The sequence below is a fragment of the Castor canadensis genome, chromosome 9, assembly GCF_047511655.1.
Source record: "Castor canadensis chromosome 9, mCasCan1.hap1v2, whole genome shotgun sequence".
Taxonomy (NCBI): Eukaryota; Metazoa; Chordata; class Mammalia; order Rodentia; family Castoridae; genus Castor; species Castor canadensis.
Genome location: NC_133394.1, coordinates 90438323 through 90463422, shown reverse-complemented (window position 1 = coordinate 90463422; position 25100 = coordinate 90438323). Strand labels below are relative to the sequence as shown.

General features: G+C 38.5%; 1 protein-coding gene and 1 long non-coding RNA gene across 5 annotated transcripts in view; one reads left to right on the top strand and one right to left on the bottom strand.

The window, feature by feature from the left end:
- Positions 1-25100, top strand: part of Fras1 (Fraser extracellular matrix complex subunit 1) — a 424489-nt gene that overhangs the window by 143249 nt on the left and 256140 nt on the right. For both annotated transcript variants that reach the window (XM_074041924.1, XM_074041925.1), the window contains 4 exons: positions 5179-5286; positions 10566-10658; positions 18098-18257; positions 19899-20032. In XM_074041924.1, coding sequence (XP_073898025.1) covers positions 5179-5286; positions 10566-10658; positions 18098-18257; positions 19899-20032 — 495 coding nt within the window. The remainder of the gene's footprint in view (positions 1-5178; positions 5287-10565; positions 10659-18097; positions 18258-19898; positions 20033-25100) is intronic.
- LOC141410942 (uncharacterized) overlaps positions 1-25100 on the bottom strand; it is a 57410-nt gene that overhangs the window by 11646 nt on the left and 20664 nt on the right. Inside the window, exon 4 of one of the 3 annotated variants that reach the window (XR_012435749.1) lies at positions 251-1219. The exons of 1 other annotated variant lie outside the window; for it this stretch is intronic. This is a non-coding gene — a long non-coding RNA (uncharacterized lncRNA). Of the gene's footprint in view, positions 1-250; positions 1220-11343; positions 11956-25100 lie in introns of those variants that run through there. One more of the 3 variants, XR_012435751.1, reaches the window with a different exon arrangement.

Sequence of the window (25100 nt, the reverse complement as noted above, 5' to 3'; positions counted from 1 at the left end):
AGCAAAAAACAAAACTAAACAAAACAATGAGCGTGTGTGTGTGCACACACACGCACTCCACCTATACTCACGTGCTGAAGTGGCTGTGCTTCCCTTAAGTGTGGTTTGTGTAATTCCATACTTTGTATCTATGCATATAAACATGATTTTATTGCTTAAAAAAAAAGTACTGTTTTCTACATATTCTTCTGTAACTTGAATTACCACTTTGGAGGAGCTTTGGTCCTTCTTTCTCATTTTTGGTCTAAAAAGTCAGGGAAATTAAAAAATGAGAAGAATTAATTGATAATTAAAGTATGGTTATTATGCCATTCAGATGACAGAATATTTCTGTTGATAGTTGAAATTGTGCTCTTTAGAATACTATATAGTTTTCCCCAGAAATTTGAGTCCTGTTGAGGGATATATTCATTGTTTATTTTTCGCACTAATCAAATGTTCACTTTAACCAAGTGAATAAGGGTTTTTTTAAGTACCTTGCTATTACTTTAAAGTATTTGGAGATGGAGACATTGTACAATCTGTGAGGACATTTTATTCATATATTATGAAAAACATTAAAACTAAGTCGTATTTTCATTGCTTTTTAGTTTGTCATAATCTAATCTTCTAATCTGTAGTCTAGTAAAAATTTATTTTAAGAATGTTTCTTTTGCGGAGTGTGTCAGATTGGAAGAGAGGATTATAAAGGGATGGAATTGTGGCAGTAACATTAAAAATCTGTAAAACTTACCTTATAATGTTATTTCTTTGTATTTTATGGCTTTATCCAAAGTTTTAGCTATTGAGGAACTCTAGAATCCCTACCTTCATAAAACAATTTTATGGGGCCATAGAAATTGATTTGTAAATTTTTAGACCTGAAAAATATATAGCTGTCTATCCAGGCCTTGGGAAAGGGCTCATTTTATTTAAAATTAACCATAAATTATTTTCCTCTATGAGGACATTAATTTAAGGAAGTTTTTGTTTTGACAGGTAGAATGCTTAGTTGAAGAAAAATTTTCTTCAAACATAGTTAGGCACCAGTGGAGTTATAACATTCAACATTACAGGGATTTTGTAGGGATGTCAGCTAAACATATTTTCTGAAGTTCTCACAGACTAACTGGAGCATCCAGATTCACGGACAGACATTTTTCAGGAGGGTACTCAGGTGATCAGAGTTGTTCATTAATTAATTCAGCCAATAGTCAGGAACTGGTCTAAGGGAGGGAATCTGCAGACAGAAATAAAAAGAGATCTCCTGTTTTAAAGAGTCTACTGGGAAGACAGATACACAGACTCAGGAAGACTTCCAAGTCCCAGATAAACTTTGAGTCAATATAAATAAAAATTATGGTTTTGTGAAAGAAAATGAAAATTTTACTCTGTTCTTATTCTATTTAGAGTTCAGTAAGCTAAGTCTAGTGATTGAGGACTGCTAAAAAGTATAATGGACTCTTCGGGAGGTTCAGGGAAGGGTCACTGTGGAAATATTGAGTGTAGAGAAGAACTTGAAGTCTGGTGTAAGGATTTTGCTTTTCAAAAGAATGAATACAGCTGGCACCTTAGGACCACACCAAATTTAAGGGAGCACATATGACCTGATGTGGCCATCCATGGTTGGAGTTAAGGGAAGACTTGGACTCAGGCTTTTGGTAACTTAGTGAGACAGAAACTTTCCTAATTTGTTAGGTAGTCTTAAAAACTCAACCAACAGATTTATTCCTGCCTTCTATAGCAATTTTCTGGATTTTTTGAGTGCTCGAGATCCAACTAAGTAACCATTTCACTCTCTTCGGTTTTACTTGTGTAGACTGGAGAGAGAAGATGGGAAAAATCAAGGTTCTTATGGGACTGAATTCACTCTGAGAAAAAGAAATGCTTAGAAGATATTTGCTAATACCTGTAACATAATAGAAAGCATTTGGGAAAAATTATATTTAATTGTTTCTTAGTAAGTTCTAGACACTGTTTATCCTTAAATACAGCATCTCATGTGATTCTTTCAGTAACCCTGTCCCTATGTTACTTTAGTGGCCCTGTTTCACAGATGAAGAATCTGGGACACAGGCACTTCAACTCAAAACTAGATCCACAGTTAATAAATGGTGACACCAAGAGCCAAACCCAGTTCTTATGAGAACCTAAGCATCTGGAGTCCTTAGGTATCATAAGAACTTTGTGAACCTGGGCAAATCCATCAGTGTCTTTCATCCTGTTTCCTCATCTGTAAATTAAGAATAATAGCAACAGTGCTGGTTTATAGGGTTGTCCTGAAGGGAAGTGCTTGGCACAGCACTGTGACTTGTAACTACTTTCCCAAACCTTCCCTAATAATAGCAGAGATTGAGAAAGCTCCCTTCCTGCTGTCCCCCAACTGATCCTATGACCAGCACTTCTGCTTGGAGAGTGGTCAGCTAAGATAAATGATCAATAAATGCAAGCTTCTGGCTTTGTGAAATTGTTATTTTTATTTAATCTATATCCTGAAACTTGAGATTGTTTCCTTGAAGTCAACAAGAAACATATTACATATTTCCTGGAAATGAAATTTGGTTTTCCTCAACTTCATATCATTGCTGTTTAGGTTAAGAATAGATTGCAGTTGTCACAATATTGCCAATTTTAAAGAATGCACTATAACAATAAAGATAAACTCAGAAGTAGTTCAAACCAGGTTCTAGAATACATTTGCTATGAGTCAGAATTTGTAAGTCAGAGAGTAAGGATATAATTTTATCTAAGATACATTTTATATTTCTTAAACAACTTTGAAAAGATCCCTGTATTTGAAGTACATTCCCTAAAAAGTTATGAATTTAGCCTTTCTTGACCAAAAAAAAAAAAGATAACTTCACTTTTGTTTGGAAATATTGGGGATATCAATATAAATCTGTACCTACATTGGAGTTTTCTTCATATTTTCATTGTTCTCCAGAAAAACAGAACCAGTGGGAGAGGGGGAAAGGAAAGAGATAGAGAGAGAGAGAGAGAGAAGGCAGGTCTGCAGACTGAGGTAGAATTTCCATGTTACAGTCTTGAGGCTAAATTCCCTCTTCTCTGGGAAATGTAAATTAAGGCAATCATTTGATTGGAAGAGACCCACACTCAGTTCATCTACAAAATATAGATGTTTCTTGATTTTTGGTTGAGTTACATCCTGATCAATCATAGATTGAAAATACAAGTTGAAAATGCATTTAATACAACTAACCTATGAACATCACAGCAATATACACTGAAGAATATTTATTGGTTGTTTACCCTGGTGATTGTTGGGGCTATGGCTTACTGACAGTGCTCAGCCTCTCAAGAGAACATCATACTACTTATGACTATCCTGGGAAAAGAAAAAAAATGCCAAATTCAAAGTGCGATTTCTACTCAGTACATATCTTTTGGACCACCCTAAAAAAAAAAAGAGTCCAGGTTAGGAACCATCTGTACCTTCATAGCAATGTTTGACCAAACAAGTGGGCCCTTTAGCATAGCCAAGTTGGCATGTAAAATTGACTGTCATGTTTGGTTTCTCCCGTTGCATGTGACAGCACCTGTTGCATTATCCATCAGTTTCCCAGCTCATCCAAGCTGAAGTCCAATGCTAGTGTTCTGATGACTCCTTGGGGTAACTTAGAAACTTCTTTTACTCCTCCTTAAAGTATTTGGTAGCACTTCAATTGTTTACTTGAGCAAAGAAAGGATGAGAAAGTTTAGGAAGGAGGAAAAGGGCTTCAGAAGCAACTTAGGATCTTATAACACCTGTTCTTTAAAGCATCTGCAATGCAGGGACAGACAGTTCATGCTTCAAGGGGCTTATAGTCTGGCCTGGGGTCCCAGAGGAGTGGTGAAGAGCTACATCTGTGTAGAGGCTAAGATTAAGAATGATTCATCTCCTAGGTGGAAGCTTAGAAGAAGAGTGTTGCTTTGCAAGCTCTCTGGAGAAGTCAGGGCAGCATAGATGTCCCAGGAGGAGAATGAAATGTGAGACCAGATAGGGGAGGTTGGGACTGTCCAGTGTTCTGACCTAGTTGTTGTGAACGGATGAAAGTCTCAGGACTGAGATTTGGCAAGCCCAGTGAATTAGGGGAAGGCCAGCTTTTAGGTCTGCATTTTCTCCACTGGAGATATGCCACAACATTATTCTGAACCAGAGAGCCATGAGGATAGCTTTCTTAAAAAGGTTTAGCACTTAAAACTCAGTCAAACAGTATGCATGGTCCTTGTTAAACTAAGAAGCAGAATGGGAACCTGCATTAGGAAATGCCCAGGAAAGTGGATTTCACCACAACCTATGATATCCTAATTGCTTCATTCAAAGTCATCACAGCAGCCTTTCAAGGGCCAGAAACAGGGCTCTATGTGGTGTGCAAGAGTTGGGCTAAAAGTTCCTTCAAAGTGGGCATGATTGAAATAAGGGTTCAGCATGACAGAAGGAGAGAAATAGAAAATAAATTTAACTTTAACTAAGCCCAGGTTCACTTATCTGTTCATGATTCTTACTTTCCTTTCCAATTTATTGACATAGTTATATCCATTTATGTTTGATTCCTTCATGCGCATGACCCAACATAATTTGTGAGATCCTTATGGATGACTCTTATGTAGGCTTCATTAGGCTTGTGATTTGTATAGCACACAGCTGAGCACATGATAGCCACTCAATGTATCTGTGTTGTGGCTCTGTCTTTGAAAATTGAACATTTTACTCACTTTCTCTTGACTCTGAGTGTTGGAATACGTAGTAGCAGAGAGCTGGAAAGTGAAAACTGTAGTGCCTTTAGTAGCTAGTGGCAAAGACTGCTTTTTGGGTGCTGGTTAGTGATAGTCAAAGTGTCATTTTCTTTTAAACCTGCTCAGACAGTCTCTGATGGTTAGCAACAAAATGAAACTTCAAGTCAGGTAGCAGCGTGTCCTCCTGAGGTTTGAGGCCAATCGATGGCTTTTACTCTGGGTATCGACATCCCTGCTGAATGTCCTTGTCTTTGGCTATGTGGGTTGACTGTTGTGCATTGGATTATACTGCTTTTATTGCCACTTGGGGTTTAATCAGTGCCCAGTGAGTACTGTGTGGTATGCCTGTGACTTTCCTTTGCCTTTTAATTGTTCAGGATGTGTTGCTGTTGCTGGTGCTGCTTTTGTGAGTACAGACCTTGACTGATCAGTTTTTAACTCAGAGCTTATACTTCTTTGCAGGATGCCACAATTTGGAAGCCCGATTCTTGCCAGAACTGCCGTTGTCATGGTGATATTGTTATCTGCAAACCTGTTGTTTGCAGAAACCCTCGGTGTGCCTTTGAGAAGGTATAGTATCCTGATGGTATCCTAAATGCATTGGTAAAGCCAATGAAGCGTCAGGGGTTTGCATCTTTCTGATCATCCGTTTTTTAACATTTATCCCCATCTCTAAATGGAAGCTTTATGAAGTGCAGTAGAGAATTTTAGCATACCGTATCTAGAAATATCTTAGTTTCCCTTTATTGAGCATTTATTCTGGAGCAGGCACTTGATTAAAGGCTTTAAGATTGTCATCCCATTTAATATGATAAGGAATTTCTGTCAGTATTCCCACTTTATAGGTGAAAAGTGAAGCCAGGAGATTTTAAGTCATTAGCTGTGATTGTACAATTAATAAACTGCTGCTCAGAGATTTACCCCTAGTCTGATAGGTGCCAAAACTGTTGATATAGTCACAATATTCACACACTAAAATGGATGGAATGTCAGGACCAACTTCTTGAAAATAACTTCCTAGAAACACCATTGATTGTACCACTATACGGCAGTGGGCTCCATAAACACAAGAGTCCTTGACTCCAGATCTTGTTGTATATGACCAAATCTAAAAGTGATACATCCTCCTTTCCCTTCTGTTTAAAAGCTTTTAGTTTTTTTCTGACTATATATCTACTCAGAATATTTTTTGTAAGAGTTGACTCTTTTCTTTTTAAAGTCAATCTATTGAAAACAAAAGCGTAAGCTTTAAATGTGAATGTTTGGAAGGCCTAATTATTTTCTTTAAAATTACATTCTCTCAATTTCACAAGCACAATTTGTTTTTCTAGTTTCTTTCCCTGCCCCCAATAATTAATCTTGAGCCTATATGCTATCTAATGCTAATAAGGTTCTGTTTTTTCCTCTAACATTATAGTAAAGTTATACTTTTGAGAGGTTTCCTCAATTTCTACACAGGTTTACTTCTGAAAAGCGCTAAGTGCACAAATGTTTGGATTTGTTAATATTCATTATACACCTGGACTCTTCTATTTTATGTAGTAAATACTCCTAAGAAACCACCATTTAGGGCTGGCAGAGTGGCTTAGGTGGTATAGTGCCTGCCTAGCAAGTGTGAGGCTCTGAGTTCAAACCCCTGTACCACAAAAAAGAAAAATAAAGAAAGCACTGTTTGGCTGGCTAATTCATGTCAGAACCTGAATGGTGGTGTAAGGGCCATAAAGACATACTCTCCCCACTCACATTAATACCAGTGGTATCACAGAAGCATCCATGAATTAAATGTTAGATGCTCTACATTGTATTGGTAAAAAGTAAACTTGTTATGTATTTATTTTATTAGCATTTATTAATTGTCCAAAGAAATAGGTTTCATTATGATGTTTTCTATAGAATGGGAGAATATCTTTGCCAGTTACTTGTGCAACAAGGGATTGATTCCAGAATACACAAAGAACTAAAACAATTAAACACCAAAATAGCAAAACAATCCAATCACTTTCATTTTCAATGAAGAAATACAAATCTCTGATAAATACATGAAAAAATATTCAATATCTTTAGCCATAATGTAAACTTGTCTTATATTATCTGTCAGAAGACTATGCTCTGAAACTTATTTTTGTATGACCTATGAAGTAAGAATGGTTTTTAACTGGCTGTGTTGGTGCACACTTATAATCCCAGTACTTGAGAGGCTGAGGCAGGAAGATTGAGAGTTCAAGGCTAGCCTGGGCTACATAGAGAGTCCTAGACCAGCCTGGGCTACATAGTAAAACTGTGTCTTAAACAAAACAAAAACACAAAACAAAACAGAAGAAAATTTTTTTTTACATTTTTTAAATGGCTGAAAAAAATAAGGATGAGTATTTTGTGAAAATTGCATGAAATCAATGTTCAGTGTCCATAAATAGTTTTATTGAGACACAGCTATACTCATTTAGTTTAGTTTGTTTGTCTTCAGCTGCTTTCTTACATCATTTTGCATTTGTGATGTAGATCACATGTGACACTCAAAGCCTAAAACATTTACTATCTGGTGTTTTACAGATCCTTATTTTACCCTTCTTTTGAAGACCTTGAGATTCAGTACAAGAGAGTAGAGAATATGAGGAGCTATCACTGAGGAGAGAAAAGGATTGAGGTAGAGCATTTGTGGGTGGTGTTAAGGTCCCATGAGAGCAGAGACCACGAACTGTGGCGGTTCCAAGCTGCATGGTGAAATGATTTTTTCAGCAATGTCTACCAGTTAAGTATAACCTAGGAAAAGGCAAACTGTTGGATGGATCCAGGACTGGGATTTTGCCATGCTAACAAACAGAAGGAATATAGATATGGGAAGTGATGGGTGTTAAGGCTAACATCAGTAAGAAAATTAGCTCAACTGATTGCTGAATGACTTGCAGGAAAAGAAGTCTCATGGATCTCTCTGAAGGAAGTAAGATGACTGGAAGTGAGAATGAGAGATTGCTAAACTCTGGAGGCTCAGGTTCCAGGAGTTGAAGGTTTCTGGTCTATAGTTGTTTAGAGTATGAATAGGTTCTCAAGGTTGACCATGGTCGTGAGTCTTTCAGAAGAAATGGAGGTGAGGGTTGAATTGAGAGGGTCAAGGATAAACAAGGGTAGAAAGTGGAGCTGTTCTCTTTCATGGACATTGAAGCTGTCCTGAATAATGCCTAGATGTAAAGCAGAGGGAAAAACTGAGATCCACATGCCCAGGCTCCATAGTGAGTGAATCTGAGGACATAATCAGCAAATAATATTTATCTAGTACAACTGTGAGAATTAAACTATATGCATAACTGATAGGTATATATATATATATATATATATATATATACATACAACATACATATGCTTGATAGAGTTATTTCTCCTTATCTACTGGTTTCCTTTATCCAATGTGGTCTGAAAAAAGTAACTGGAAAATTCCACAATTAATTCATAAGTTTAAATTGTGGTGAAATCTCACACTATTCTAATCCATCCTGCCCAGAACTTGAGTCAGCCGTTTGCCAAGCATCTCCACACAGAATATGCTACCTTTCCATTAGACATTAAGTAGCTGTCTTAGTTGTCAAATCAACTGTCTTGGTATGGCAGTATCTGTGTTCAAATAACCAGTATTTTTCTTCATAATTGCTCCAAAGCAAATGACTAGTGATGTTGGCAATTTGGATATGCCAAAATTTTAAACTTAATATGTAAAGAAAAAAAATTGAATGCTGATTCCTAAGATCTATAGTACTGTAATATATTTTGAGAGAGAGCATATTTACATATATTACAATATATTATTATAATTGTTCTATTTTATTTTTAACTATTAACATTAATCTCTTACTGTGCCTAATTTATACATTAAATTTTATAGGAAAAAGAAGAGTAGTATATTTGGAGTTTGGTACTACCTGCAGTTTCAGACATCCGCTGGAGAGACTACTGTACCAGGCTATTCTAAGCACTCAATAAGTGTTAGCTATAATTATCAAATTATCATATCATTATTGTTAGTCGGTTCTTCTAGAATCTAAACAAGTGACCTTGCCAGATCTCCTGCAGATTTCACTGATATCTCTTGTCTGTGGAGCTACTTCCCAGTGCTCCCCCATGCTAAGTCTGGTAGAACAGTAGGCTATGTTTTGTGCAACCCATAGCTCACCAAGCTGTGCAGGGTTACATGGTCAGGTGGCAAGAGTTTCCTGCTTCTCATTCTGCGGGTACCTACCTGCAGCATCTATTGCTCCTTTCACTTATCCATCATGCTCCCCCAATGTCAATAGATAAGACCCAAGTTGAGGTACCATCATCTTCCTCCTTGTACTGCCACTCCCAAATAAAGAATATTGTATTTTTGAAATGAATTTTTAAGTGCCAAATCTGAAAATTGGTTGTTATATAAAATAAAATTTAGAGGCATAAAATATCCCTTAAAGTTCTGCCTGGCTTTCTCCCTTGCCCCTGTCTTCCATGTTAGAATGTAAACAGTTGGATCATCTCATTTCCTCTCTGTATGAAATTCTTAGAGGAAATTATACTAATGTAGTTTCTATTGCCATCTTACAGAAATTAAAGTGTAGTTTTCTCTTTGGGTTCAGAGGGCACTCTTCTGAAAAGTCATTAATGTTTCATTGCATGGGAAATTTTATAAAATCCCATATCATAAATTTTGTTCTTTATCAAGCAAATAAGGAGAATTTGTTGATTGGTGTTATTGATGTACTTATCTATTTAGCAGATTAACAGCTGTGAAATCTTAGTCCTATTTCCCATCCACTGCTGTGGATGTAGTGACAAGAACACAGAATTCACTTGTAGGTACACCTTTTCTTTAATGGAAGCAACCAAGAAAACCAAAGGAACACTAACACACATACATACACACAATTTGTTTCTGTACTACTGGTTGGAGTCTTTGTAGACTTTGATCCTGTGGATGAGTCTTGCTTTCCTGGCTAATGCAGGGTCTGCCAACCACTTTTGGCCAGAATCAGTCACTGCCTGTTCTGCCACATCTCTAGATTTGAAGACACCCTGGAGCAGCACGGGTAAGAGGTTCTAATAGGAGAATCACTGAGCCCCAAAGACAACCTTCTACTCTGCTCTCTTTCTCTTGCATCCCCCGGGGATGAAATTCAGGGCTTTGTATATGCTAGGCAAGCACTCTACCACTGGTCTACACCCTCAGTCCCTAAAATTTTTAATTATAGCCCCTGAAAGTGCCTTCATAGTGGCAAATGCATTGTTAGTTAACAGGTGACAAGTTCCCAATAGATCCTCAGGTATGGAGAAGTGACTCCATCTTTAATAGCATTGAGAATCGCAATTACAGAAACCCAGAAAAATCAACATGGATCTTTATGGGAGCTCAGGAATTCTAGGCTCCTCATGGTACATGCATGTCATCCCTCTACAACAGTGCTGCTTCCTCTCCAAATGTCCTTTAACCTCCTACCTGCTTTCCAGGTAGAAATGAACACTCAGAACCCCAGCTCTCTGCTAAGAGAGCTAACCAGAGTCTTCTTCCTCTTCTAAGAGAGAACAACAGCCTTCTGAAAATCGTTCTTTTCTACCCTGTCTGCTTTTCTTATGTGGAGCATATCTGGTAAAAATAATTCATCACTTTATTTCCTGCAAAAAAAGATGTAAAGATTTCTTGAAAGAAGTTCATAGAAGTGCCTCTTAACAGAAAATACTTTTTGTTAGTTTGTTTTCTTAATTCTGTTTTTTGTTTTCACTCGGGGGAAACTCATGAGATTTAGTGAATCTAAGATACTTGGGTTCTTGTGAACCATGTGGCATTGTGTCTGCTGTTGCAATTTTACACTGAGCTGTCTTTAAATGCTCAGGGAGAAGTGCTTCAAATAGCTGCCAACCAGTGCTGCCCGGATTGTGTCCCCAGGACTTCTGGATCATGCCATCATGAAGAGAAAATCCATGAGGTAAGTGTCTTCTGACCCAAGGCTCATTCTGTGTCCATTCTGTGTCATTTTGTGTCTTTTTGACAAGAAAAAGCTGAATGTTGAACTTGGGTTGACAAAAAAGTTTTTTCTTTGCCTGGACTGTAGAGGACCTGGAGCTCATTTGACTTTCTGTGGGTATTCAAGTTTCTTGAATGAGATGAAAACCATCCTTTTTATTCCAATGGCCCTACATAAATATCTATAGATTGAATTTGTGCCTGTGTAGAGAGTGGCCTGAGAATGTTGACGTTGAAGAAGTTGTGGTACTGAATAGTGAAAGTCTCCCTTTCTTTTTGTATACTCTACAGTTCTCATTTGATAGTTATAAACAACCCTGAGCTGGTGAGTAGAGCAGGTGATATTGCTCCCACATTAAAAATTTTAAAAAATTGAATAGCAAATGTAGTTGCCATTATCACGTGATAAGTGGTATAACCTAGCCTAGAACTTTCATCTTTTGACTAATAATTCAATGCTCTTTCCATTAGACAGAATCTCTCAACTTCAGTACTGTCAACATTTTAGGGTTTGTTGCAGGACTGTCCTGTGTACTGTGATGTTTAGCAGCATCCCTGGCCTCCTACCCTCAAGATGCTTGCAGGAACCATTAGTTGTGACAACTAGAAATGTCAATTTTTTTTCTCTAGGGCGCAAAATGCTTACACATCATTCCCACCTTCCCCACTTAAAAACCACAGTACTAAAAACATATCCTAAAGTTTTATTATATTTTCTCATTCCTGATTTAGAATTATTAAGACGTATTAAATACTGATTAAAAACTAACATTACAAGGTTAAGAGTAGAAATGATGAAAATAGCTCCTTTCCATTCACTTAAATATAACTCTGAGGCACCGGGTAAAGTTGAATGTGATGGAGAGAGGCTCTTGGCTTTATTACTCATCTCCCACCGAATACAAAACTTTTCCCAAGTTAGAGTCCCCACCCATTCAGGAGAAAGCATAGGTTAGCAGGATGTAATATACCCACTCCAGGTTGCTATTCAGTGTGTGTACCTAAAACTCAGGGGGTATAGTGCGCATGTCCCCAAGGGACTGGATCATCTTACTGGGGCCACTGTGTCCTAATGACATGAGGAAGTTACTCTTTGAGTTCTGTACAAGTGCTGCTGAAAGTCATCTGAGCAGGATCTATGTTGGGAATGTCTTCATACCACTTGTCACCATGTGCTGGTCCATCCAGTCTGTGTTCTGTAGCGTGTTGTCACTTTAACTGCCACACATGATCCTGATGAAATGGAAGGTGCTGCAGGGCTGAGTGGTGATAGAAATAATGCCAGTTTATAATGATGGCTTAGGTGTGTGGTTCAAGGTGAAGACACCACATTAGATCTTTTGAGGGATACATCCAGTTAGGGGTCAAATTAAGACTAGGATCTGGGGGGAAAACAGACATCTCAAAAAGATTTGGTGCCAGGGTCATGTGTAGTCAGAATTCAGTAAATCTTTCCATGGACTATCCCCAGGACACCAGTTGTTTTCTTGTGTGCTATTTGTGCACATCTGCAATCTTCTTATCTTGAGTTAAGATGCCTGAGAACATTGACAACATTTTCAATATTTTTATAACCATCTTCCCTGTCTCTTAACTAATTGAGCACTTGGCACTAAACTTTTCCCACAGTAACTGCTCAATAAATATAGATGAGTGACGTCCACTTTCTGTATGTCCTCATACAAGGGCATAGTGGTCATTGACCTGTATGGCTATGCATCTGTAGGACCACAGGTCTGCCATGGGTTAATTGGAAATCCCCTTGGCATCCTCTTTTGCTAGGAGTGTTCAGAAAGCCCTCCTTTCTGCTCATCTTTCTCCCTGCCTTCCTGCAGCTCACCCCTTCTGCAAAAATACATCACACAGAAAGCTCTAAATTGTATGAGAACATGTCCGTGCATTGTTTTCCCATATGCACTTTCAAAATTTATTCCCTCAGAAAATGTTATAATTGTATTTTTGGTACTTGATTAACTGAGAAAATGGCTGAATTTTGGGAACTGTAAGTTTGGGGAAAATCTCCAGTGGTCTCTCTCTTCAAATAGAGCTGGAGACTGATTTTTTTTTTTAAATTGAGACAAAGTTTCCTAATCTTAGTCTTAAATTAAGATTGTTACATTTTCTCTCTATCCTTCCTCCCTCTTTCTTCACATCCTCTAGATTCTTACCCAATCCATGGTATTATTTTCTCCAACAGGTTAAATACTTGTCTGGTTTGGCCTGAGTCTGGCCTTGTCACCTGTACCACTGGACTTTTTCCTGAATCCTGCCACCTTTTCTTTAATTTTTGCCCTTTTCAGCTTTTTTGAGACACAGTTTCCAGCACACTTTCCTCTTCTGCTGAACAGCAGTAATCCTCTTTCTTTGGCCTCTGGCTTGACCCATAGGACAGGTTATGGAGACTCTCCTAGCAGTTATAAAATAGTCTGGTGTTTTAAGAACTCTGGCATGGTGAACTGAAGTGGAATCCTGGCCCTCCAGGGACAGATTTAGCAGAGGCTTTAGGATAGACTGGGTGTGGCAGGAGGGGAATAGCTGAAGCAACACTGTCTCCCACAATCGAGTTCCAGCCAAGGGAAGTCAAAGATAGATTGAGGTCAGGCTGAGTGAGGAGACAGCTTTTGAATAGAGGATGTCTCTGTGTGCATACAAGGCAGCCTCTTACCCAACTAGCATTCCAGTAAGTCATAAGCTTCAAGATCTTTCCTGGCATGAGGAAAATAGGAGCCTTTTGGGTGACTCTGGGTTACTTGAAGTGTTGGGTGGGTTTATTACAGTAGGATTTGGGGAGACTGTTTCATCTGTAGCCATCCTGGTGCTTCAAATTTGCTTTGGGATCTGTGCCAACCTTGCCACCCAGTTAGGGAGGCAAGCATCAAAGTTGTTTTTCTGAAGAATTGTTTGAATGTTTTTTTTTTCATCCCCCCCCCACTCCCGGCCCCCTGCAAATCAGCTCATGAAAGGGAGGAAAAACATCACCAATCCCTTTCTTTTCCTCTTTACTAATTTAATCCCAGTACCTGATAATGTCAAGTCCAAGAAGATAGTGTGCAAAGATTCACTGCAGAAAGATGGCAGGTGGTACTGGCTTAGTGTGAACGTCTGAGTAGAGGAGGGAGAGCGCTGCTCATTTTGTCTGTCCGTGAGGCTTAGAGGAAAACTAATTTATGTGTGTGAGAAAAGAAATGAATATTGAATTCAGCCTTGTTCTCCTCAAAGTAGCGGATGTAATTATAATATGCACTGAACATTCTCAGGTATTTAGTATTCTGGATTTATAACTTTGTAAGAGGAACAAATTATATAAAGAAAAAAAATTTTTTTTGTTTTGTCAGTAAGCCATGCAAATGCTTTATAACCTTATCCTTCTTTTGGACTTACCAAACACTCAAGCTAACTTGTTAGTTGAGTATGCAGAAGAATATATTTAAGATGTCTGCAGAATTTCCTTTTGCCCAGTGTCAAAATCTCATGGTTTTGAAAGGATATTAATGAGGTTAAATGGCACAACTCAAACTGGGTCTTTGTGGGAGCATTGCTTTGTGCATATGTTATCTCTTGGTTTTACAGAGCTTTCTTTGCTGCCACAGTGTTCAGGAAAAATAATGCTTTTGTAAATGGGTATAGCAAACACTATGAAATTACTTATATATGTATAAATGAAATTTGGCATGTTCTGACCCCTTGATCTCTAAGCAGGGTGTTTTGCATACATTATCAAATCCTCAGAACACTCTGGGGAAGGAGATGCCATTCTTTCAGGGATAGGAGCAGAAAACAAAAATGGAGGGGCTTAAGTGACTTTTCCCCTCAAGAGATGAGGTGTGGATCCTTCCTTCCCTCTTTGTGTGTCCTTTGGATCACCATCTGAAGCTGCCTTTGTAGCTTTGACATCAAGCAGTGGAGTCTCCCTTCTGAATGTTCTTTGTTATTCCCCTAATTCTCAAGAATATTATGAAGGCAGAATCTGTTGCTTAATTTTATGTCTCTTGAGTTAGATGACAGATTTACATGATCATAGCCCTTTCATTTTAGAGATGAAAAACCTTGGTGATTGACAAGTTTTTATTACAGGTAATTTTTGTGGCCTCTGTCTGAAAGGTGGTGTGATTACAAATGTTTTAGAAATAACAGAGATTTTTAGTAATAACAAAACAACTGCTTGTTTTAATGAACTGAAATGTCTAGATGTTTAGAAGTAGCTTCCTTTTAATAAAATAGAGTAGTTCACTTCAAGGTATGTTTAAACAGTCTTCAAATTTGACTTTTAGGCACATAAATGGCTCATTAGATATTTTAACAGTAATTTGTTCTATAGTGACAAAATAAAAATATTTTATTGGTGATAATTTGGAAAATAGAAAAATATACAAACAGAAAAAGTCTACAAGTAATCTCAATACTCTGGAAACCATTGTTGATATTCTCTTGGCTGTTGGGGGTTAGGGAAGGGAATAGCAGTGAAGATAGGTAGATATGTATGTCATTAGAAAATATATAGAGATATATGTTTTAACATAATTGACATTATACTGTGTGTATGGTTTATGTCCTGCCCTTTTATATAACATTATATTGTAAATATTTTCCTGGTATTCTCTTGGAGAACACTATTCCCAAATATTAAGCACATGGATAGCTTTTCAGTTTTCAATAAGATATTTCCAATTTCACTATAAAGAACACAGTGGAATTCCTGAACTTAAGCCTTTTTTGTATATGATGGATCATTTTCTTCAGATAGCTTTTTAGAAGAGAAATTAATATGTCAAAGCATCTAAAGATTTGGGGTATTAAAGCTGTGATACCTTCCTTATTAAAATTCCACTTTAAATTGCCTGTGTCTGGTGATAGACCCACTGGGAGTCTCATAGAAAGCACAGTCTCTTTTCAAGTGTGTCTGCCTTGGTTTGGCCCCACCTGGCTATGTTATTCCAGATGCTACAGTGAGGGAGGGCTCTGCCATGAGAACCTCATTTCACTGCAGCTTCATCCATACCAAATACTATGAGTTTTAAACTCTCCGCATTTATGATATTAAAAAATATGATGCAAATTTTATTTTAATTAATATTTCTGTGTATTTAATAAAGTTGAACATTCTATAAGCTTATTGTTATTACTTTAGTGGAAGTGTTTGCCTTTTTCTATTACTTACAAGTGCTTTTATGATTACAGTTTGGTTCTAATTAAAAAAATTTGCACACTGCTATCGGTTTTTCATTTGCTTTCTAATTTTGTTTATAATGTATTTTTGGCAGATTTAAAATTTCTAACTTACCAGAAGCTATCGATTTCTCTTTTATAAGTTCTTCCTCTGCTCTATGCTTAGTCCTTCTCAAGCATAAAGGTCAACGTCCTTCTGTCTTTTATTAGCCCATAGTCTGTGGACTTGCCCATTTATATGCTATACTAAATCTGAAATTTTATGTGTAATTATAGCAGAAGTAAAAATTGATGGAGAGGTCTTGGCCTCTGCAGCCCTGCTCATTTCTACTCCTCATAATCAGGACAAAAGTATAAGGGAGGAAGGCCACGAACTCACAGTGGAAATAGGGAAGAGGACCGAGTACCTTCTCTTTTTTTAGTTTTAAAATATTTAATTGACAAGCAAAAACAATATATTTATGGTGTCCCGTGTGATGACTTGATATACATATACATTGTGTAATGATACCACAATCAAAGTAATTAACACGTCTGTTACCACACATACTTGTGACTGAAAGTTTCTATGTGTTGGCCAACATCTGCCCTTTTCCCCTCTGCTTGGCCCCTGGCAGCCACTGCTCTATCTCAAGCGAGTCCCCTCTGCATACCATACCCCTTGCTAACTCTAACAGAGGATCTCATTGAACCTTTGTAAGCACCCAGTGAAGGGGTTGTTGTCATACATATTTATTGTTATGGATAAGCAATCCTAGGTGGACAAATATTAAGTCACTTAACTCTGTCCCCAAGGCAGAAGAGCTGAGCTGAAATCTGAAAGTGTGCCAGTATCCTTGGTTAGACAGACTCAGTTCTCAAGTTCATTATTGCCCTCCTGTGCTCTTAGTAGGTCTATCTAGAGGAGAGCAGTATGATAGTAAAGTGAGGACTGGGTTCCCAAATCCCTGGGTGACTATGAGCACCTATTACTACCACTGTTACAATATAGCCCAGATTTTAGTATTCCACAATAGACATGGTGTGCAACCTGGCAATAATTTGCAGAAGAAAGGAGGACTGACTTATTTAGATAAGAAAGGCCTCCTTTGTGTTTGAGAGAGATTATTCTGGATGCCAATTCGAGAAGCAATAGGATTCTTATTTTCTGTGTTTCTCAGCATCACTTATAGTTGTAACCCTCAGATTATATTTAGGTTACTGAGTGTCTAGACTGTGTGATAAAAGTCCATATATGATTTGTCTGGCTCAGATAGCCATTGTATGCTAGATTTAGTAGCAGCAAAGGGGAGCAGGCTCCAGTATTTAAGAAAAGGCTGCAGGAGGAGAACTTAAACTATTTTTTCCTTATATCTTGGGAAAGGCCACCATTATTCCATTCTGCAGTTAAGAATATATACTGTGGCAGCTACTTCCTTAATCAGTCAACATACTGTAGCTTCATGCTGCATCACATCTAATAGTGGTTCAGTTAGATACTTTGGGTACTCTAAATCTTAGTTCAAAACCTGGGTTAGTTAGATCACTCACCAAATACTGGTCCAGCATAAAGTGAGTTAGGAGCATTCTGCATGTATGAAAGGGCAAACTGGCTGGGAATTTCTGTGCTTTGTGGGGGACTGAATAGACCATTGCCTCCTGCTGGCTTCCGTACATTTCCCAGGAACATGAGATCATTAGAAGGAAAGATAGAGAGGGAAAGGGGTGGGGAGAGGGAATATATGGTAAGTAATCAGGATGAAAAGTCAAAGAAAGAAACAGATCATAGTGAGAGATATTGAAAATGGTAGAACCTGGGGCTGGGGGTGTGGCTTAGTGATAACAGCTTGTGCTTAGCATTTGTGAGATCCTGGATTCTAGCCCCCAACACCACCAAAAAAAAAAAAAAAAGGAACTATAACAAAGAACATAGTAAATAATTATGTGTCAATTTTTCTTTGGGATTCATTGTTTTAAAAATTCTAACAATAAATTGAGGTCATCTAAATTTTCTTTTTGTGTTTTCCTGAAACTTTCAAGTACAAAGTCCTAGGGATGATTGAAAGAAAGTCCATTTTAGAAACAGTTCCTGACTTGGACCATTGTAAACCCTGGTCTCAATCTTACAAGCTCAAAGCCTTTTCCACCTTTCCTGAGCTCCATCCACAGTTTGTGTAGTTCATTTTCTATTTGGCTGGCAAAGGCCTGTGTTCTGGAACTGATCTTACTTTTATTTTTTTTTCCCCTTTGACACAGCATGGCACAGAGTGGGCCTCGTCCCCATGTAGTGTGTGCTCTTGCATTCATGGGAAAGTAAGATGCACCCGCCACCCATGCCCACCATTGTCATGTGGACACCAGGAACTGGAATTCATCCCTGAAGGAAGCTGCTGTCCAGTCTGTGTGGGCCCTGGGAGTAAGTATGAGCTTGGAGAAAAGGACCCCCTCTGCCTTGGAAGTTACATAATGACACCCCAACTCTTCTCTTTCTTGCTTGATGGGGCTCAAAGATCTTCAACCCCATTCCTTATTAGAACTGCCATGTAGCGTTACATGGCAGAAAGTGATGTTTCAGAGAATGAGATTAGAACGAATCCTTAAGCTCCATTCAAAATTTGGGATTACGTGGGTCTCTGATTTATTTATTTTGCCTTGGCCAGATGCAGCCCTCTGAATCTTACAACTCCTGAGGGGAAGAGGGAGTAGAGAAATAGTCTGACATGATCCCAAAGGACAGGGTAGTTCCTTGTGCCTCCTTGGTGGAGAGAAGGACCAAATATGTTGTTCTTTATGTAGTATTGCTAACACTAGTTCTGCTGGCTGATTTGTAAGATGAGCAGTACCTTTCTCCAAGACACACTCAGCAAGAAGGAGAGCTTTTTTTTTTTTTTTATTGTATCCTCACTGAAGAGATTATTCCTGCTATAAGCTAAGGCACCCAGCTTTTGTTCAGCAAGCCAGGGGCAGACTTCCAGATCATCTCCTTGGGATCAGTGCTTTGTCCTTATATTCCTTTTAATTACATGTTAGAGATATATGTCCCCTATTAGTATAGACTTTATGATAAATAGGAATTACTGTTATTGCTGCATTATTCTCTCTCCTGAGACATAATAACTAGAATATTTCTTTTGTTCAGTAGCACACTCTATTCTTGAGTTTCCCCTTTAAAAGAGATCTCTGGCTTCTTTGCAATCTCAACTTATTCCATTCCTGGCAATCCTTTGCTCTGGAGAACTGTTCCAGGGATTTAGAAGAATGCTTGGAAAATGATGAAAGTAGGATTTTGCCTTCTGCATTTCAATATCACTAGCTGATAATATCATTGCTGTCAGCTGCTTTGGGCCAAATAGCTCTACAAGTGAAAATACATGAAGAACAGTGTGGGGGTGCCAGGGTGAGTGTGTTGTCTGAGTTTATAGGATTCTTCCTTAGATCTCAGGAAGATTTCTCATTGGCCCTGCATGAGGAAGACATATTGGAAGCATTTTGCCTGAAGAGGTTGGAGCATCAGCTAGGGTCAACTTTGTGAAAATGCATGGTCCCTTGTTCAAAAAGCATGTTTGGGGGGAGGGGGTGGGAGAGGGAGGGTGTTGCTTTGCCTCTGTGGTCACTCTCTTAACCTGCCATGTCTTTTATTTGTTATTTATTATTGTGCTCCCTTGGGCCTGGGAAGTGAAGACCCTCCCAGGCCCTCTTGGACTTCATACTGTGGTTTGGTGCATAAGGAACGAGCACCCTCCTAGCACTAAGTCTGTGCTATGGGTGAAAGGCGGCAGTGTTCCCTGGACAGAGGTAGGGGTGTAGGAAGCTGAGAACCCATCTGAGGAAACCAGTATGAGGTGACATGGCGAGTGAGTTGAGGCTCCAAGCCCCACCAGGCTTCACTTACAGACATGGATTTTCTGATTGCAAGGTAGTGCCTGCAGAGCATTATACTCAAAGAAAGGGGCCCTCTCCTGAGCACTGTGGCCTTCACCATGGCTTACCCCTACAGTCAGTCATGAGATCAGCAAATGCAATTCTCCCACTAATTCTTACTTCTTTGACCTTCCAGAACCCTGTTCCTTTGAAGGTCGTGTGTTTCAGGATGGGGAGGAATGGCAGCTGAGCCAGTGTGCCAAGTGTGTGTGCAGAAATGGGGCCACCCAGTGCTTCACAGCTCAGTGTCAGCCTCTGTTTTGTAACCAGGTAAGGAAGACAATCTCAGATTGGAGCTTTCACAGTCCGTTAACTGCTCAAGAACTTGGAGTCTTTTCTGAGATTCTGTCAGGCAGCCTCCAAAGCACTAGAAACAGGAAACCAGGGCTGTTTTTGTTTTCCTTATGCTTTTGGAGACCACCTCTGAGACATTTCTTTTTCCCCTTGGAAGCTACAGATAGGTATAATTACCAGTCATTTAGGCTAATTGTTACATAATGAAATTGAGCCTTGAGGGGACACACAAGGAAGCCTCCAGCTTGAATTGCAGATGTTCCAAAATGTCAGACTAAACATCTGGAAAACTTGGTCATACCATCAGTTTTGTTATTGTTTTTCCCTACATAGGTGTAGTCTGCTTTTTTAAAGACATATATATATGTCTTTGGACATGATTAGCCAGATGTGCACAACTTAATTCTGATAGGATAATGACTCACATTACCAAAAGATTTTCTCTGGGGATCTTGTTCTTCATTTAAAGCTGATCTGATTTTCAAAGCATTCAGCTCTCCACACAAATTTGGAGGAGAAAACCAATCGCAAATAAATGTGGTATACATGGCATCTTATAGCTTTTTGCTCCTCCAGAAGATCCTTTGGATGTTCTATGGCAGTTGACAGATAACTGTGAAAGGAGTTTTGCCTCCAGTGGAAAAATAGCTCATTTTTGATCTAAGGAAAAGCTGGAAGCTGACATTTAGTTGTCAAATAAAAGAAAATCGATAACATGGCATATTGTGACAATTGGGCAATATTTTTAAAGGGAGACAAAAGGCAATTAGACAAGAAATGCTAAATGCTAAATCGAGGGAAAATGTATCTAATTGAAAGACTAGATTGTGTTACCCACACTACACCAACTACTGTGCTCATATGTCATCCTCCAATTCATCACCAAGTCTTGTCCTAGCTTGAAGATTACAAATGTGCTTCTTGGTGAATCTACACAGTATCTTGTTCTATTGCTCTTACTTTCAGAAGGCTCTGTAATGTTGAAGTGCTTTGATTAGCATATTGGAAGGATTATTCCTCTTGAACAGGAAGGGTAATTAAGTAGTTTGCCACCATTAAAATAAAGGAGGAAGGGAGGAGGAAAGAAGGGAATACCCCATTGAGAATCTTCTGCTTTGAACCCCCAAAAACTCAACTTCACACTACTTATTAAACATTGGAGTAATTGAAAATACAATTTCATATTTTAGAAAACATTGACCATAAACTCTTGCTTCATGCACAGCACTTACTCGTCGTTTGCATCCATATACATAATTAAGGTAAAAGAAGACGTTTGGTACTATACTTTAGAGCTAATTGATATGCAGACATTCTGAAGATTTAGAAATTGATCTCAATCACTCTTTTATCATAAGTGTATGTTTCTGTGATGGTAACATCACAATCACCATTACCACCACTGCCACCACCACCTCCACATGTGTCAGTTCTTAATTTTAAGAACTTTATAAGTCTTAGAACAGCACTTTGAAGTAGGAGTTGCTATCATTGTTCTCATTTTATATCTGATACACCTGAGGTATGGAGGAGGCTAAGTAACTTTCTCAAGATACCACAGCAGGAATATCATCACTTCTAACCTATGCTACATCACAACCTCAGAAGGTGGCACCTGACTCATAGTTCTAAGTGTCACACTTCTTGGCTCCCCAAATGAGGAGTTGCACAGTATTTATATACAAAATAATCATAATAACCATATTTGCTAACATCATTGATCACAGTTGTGAGTTCTGCTATGCATTAGTTCACTCAATGTAAAGAAAATATAAGTTCATCACTAGAAATGTATTTTCTAGGGCATGAGATCTAGAAATATTTGCAACCCATCTTTCAGGATTTCCATGACTTTTACTGCAATGGCTTGTTTGTTCTTTAAAATAAGAATAGGAATTTGTACTTAGGAAAAGTTTAGAAAAGGAAGAAAGTGATATCTCATATTTCCACCCTTCAAAGACCATAATAGATTTCCTTTAGTAATTCATTCCAGTCCTGAGAGGCACATGTGGATGTTTGGTTTTTCACATACTTATTATCACATTCTAAAAGTGATGATAATCCATAGCAAAAAGAGAAATTCTTTATTTTCAGATAAGGAATTAGTCCCTTAGTGAAGGATTAAATTCTTCCTGAAGTTGCCCGTGTTCAACTTTTACCCAGTGCTTTATAAACTGAAGCACAGCCCCTTCACTTTTTTGCAGGCATACTAAAATGGTCTGTTCGTCGGTTATTCCTGATGATATTACCACCAGTTATTTGTTTATAAAACTTACTTGTTTACTTATTTAATGCACTGCTGGGGATCCAGTCCAGGTCCTCAGCCTTCCAGGCAAGTGCTCTACCACTGAGCCACATCCCCAGTCCAGTATCAGTCTCTTTTAATACCATAGTTTTCCCATTCCTAGTATTGATTTATCTGAGGAGTTTGAACTTCCTCTTTGGATATTTTTTCAAGAACAGCTAACTGGTATGTTCTCTGAGCCTCTAAGCATTTGAGATTTATTGTCTTACTGCCTACATACATAAAAGACAATTTGGAGGGACTATAACTTCTTTTCATTCCAACCCTACAGATTCTTCACCATTGAATTTTGGAATGTTTTTGGAATTTAGTGTCAGCGAAATCTGAGATTTGTCTCCTTTCTAGTTAGTTACGTGCAACTAGTTTTACCGTTTTGTATTCTTGTAGGATGTTTCTTTATTTTTATAGTCCAAACATCTTTCAGAACATTTCTAGATGAAGTATTTACTATACTGGAAAAACACAGCCCCGACGTTTGAGAACTGGCCACCAAAGGTGGAAGGTTCTTGGAGACAAGAAAAAGGCAGACAGATTCAGGGTCATACCAAGGGTAGTTCAGTGGAGACTTATGGACAGTAGTGTGTCTTGGTCAGCAGCAAGACAGGTAGATCCCCACACTGTAAGGCATGAGAAAGGTGTTTATATGTTAAACTAGATAAATGTGGGCTACAGCCAACCAGAATGTACTTGGCCTTGCTGAAAACCTATTAACATGTCCAGCATCAGTTAAGAAACAGCCCAGGCATCAGTGAGTAGCACACAGTGATTGACTGACTAGCTTAATAACTGTCCTTTGGGGCTTGAGATCATGCCAGTGAGGGAAAATGGTGGTTACCATCAGGATCACTGTAGTTATTGCCCAACTGGATCCCTACAAGTATCTTTTCACCTATTTTACCTGAGGTATTGGAGAGTCCTTTCCATATACCAGCTTTTGAAATTTTTTCAAAAACCCTGTTAGGTTTTAATTAATCACATCGGCTCTAATGATTCTTATGTCCCCAGAAACATCCAAGATTTTTAGGTTGCTCCCCCTTTTCCTTTCTTGATCAATCATGTGCCCGCTCATCATTTTTTACTTTCCTCAGCTATGGGGAGAGTGTTAAGTTTATAGTCACTACCTTCAATATCAATTTTAATTTAACAAATTTGCATGGCTGAGGATGTAGCTCAGTGGCAGATCACTTGTCTAGCATGTGCAAGGCCCTGGGTTCAATCCCTCGCACTGCAAGATAACAAAAAGCTTTTTCTCTGATAATTTTGCTTTAATTTTCTTTTAATTCCATCTCGTTTCACCTGTTATTGGATAGCAATGTTATTCTTTCTTTATTTCTTCCTGCTTCTGTTCAATAAGGACTATCTTCCTGCATCTTACTGAACTTACAAAACAGCTTTTAAATATTTCCTTTTACATTCTGTAATAAATTGTGTTCAGAGGTCTTCTCTTTCTCTGAATCTTTAGAACATTATTCCTTTCTCTTTAAGGGGGTTCAGGACATGCTACCCCAAAATATGGTACCTCAGTATATTGAACATTTTGTGCTGAAGGAATTTAAGAAAATGTAAGTAGCATGAAGTTCACTTTGACCTTTTCCCCACCTTTCTTCCCTAAAGCAGGTCATAAAACCTAGGAAGGATTTTCTGACCTTCCCCTGAAGCAGGTTGTAAGACCCTCAAGTGAGAGAAAAGGAACATCCTTATTCCTGAAGACACAGGGGCACAGAAAAGTATATAAACAAATCAACCTTGCTTCATTCTCCTAAGTTCTTTACCAGTAGATCAAACTCATTGCCCTCTTATATTTCCCCATGACAGTCTAGTCTTCATCAAACCTACCACAAAAATCACTTAAGGTTGAGGATATGGCTTGGTAGTCAGTGGCTCAGTGGTAGTCCTCGTACTCAGCATGCGCACACACACACACACACACACACACACACACACAATCAGTTTGAACTGTTTGAGTCTTTATTTTTTTGTGAAGTTTCCTGTATCGAGTAAAACTTACTAAATAAATTTGCATGATTTTGTTAATCTGTCTTTTGTTATACAGAGGTCAGTTCCCTGCAACAATTTTGGATTCAAAATAAGTAGAAGGGAAGATATTTTTCCTTCCCTGCAGTTCATTCTTCAGGGTTTTCTCCTAAAGTTCCTTTCTTTCTATCTACTTATTCTTAATCAAGAGAAATCTGGCCATACTCTCTGCTTGGAAGCTGCCTGTCCTTAGTCCATTTCCTTCTTGGATCTATGGCTAGAAGCTAGGAAATAGCATGTCTCCTAGTCCAAGGCTCTGATAAGTTTTCACTTAGTGTAGCTCTATTATCCTGAGATAAGATCTTTCCCCATTTACACTGCCCAGCCCTCTTCCGCTCTGAATACATGAAACACAAAATGCAATCTCCGATTTGCACTGCCACAAGGACTCTTTCCATCTGTCTCTGACTGTGGTTCTTTACATTGGGGATACTTTCCTTCCCTGCAGCATTTTATCATTCCCTCTACCTCCCCTAACATATTCTTCCCACTCAGTTTGTTGTTGTTGACCTTATGGGCTGACAAGATGTGGAAAGAAAGATATTGAGGGAGGTGAAAAGTTAGGGTTGGCACTCTGATTGCCTAAAATGGCAGTGGCTGTGGAGAAATGAAGTCCATTCTCTGATCTCAAAAGGCAGAAGAGATGACGGCTAGCGTTAGTGCTTCAGCTTGCGCAGCAAGGGAAGGCCATGCAGTGCCTTACAG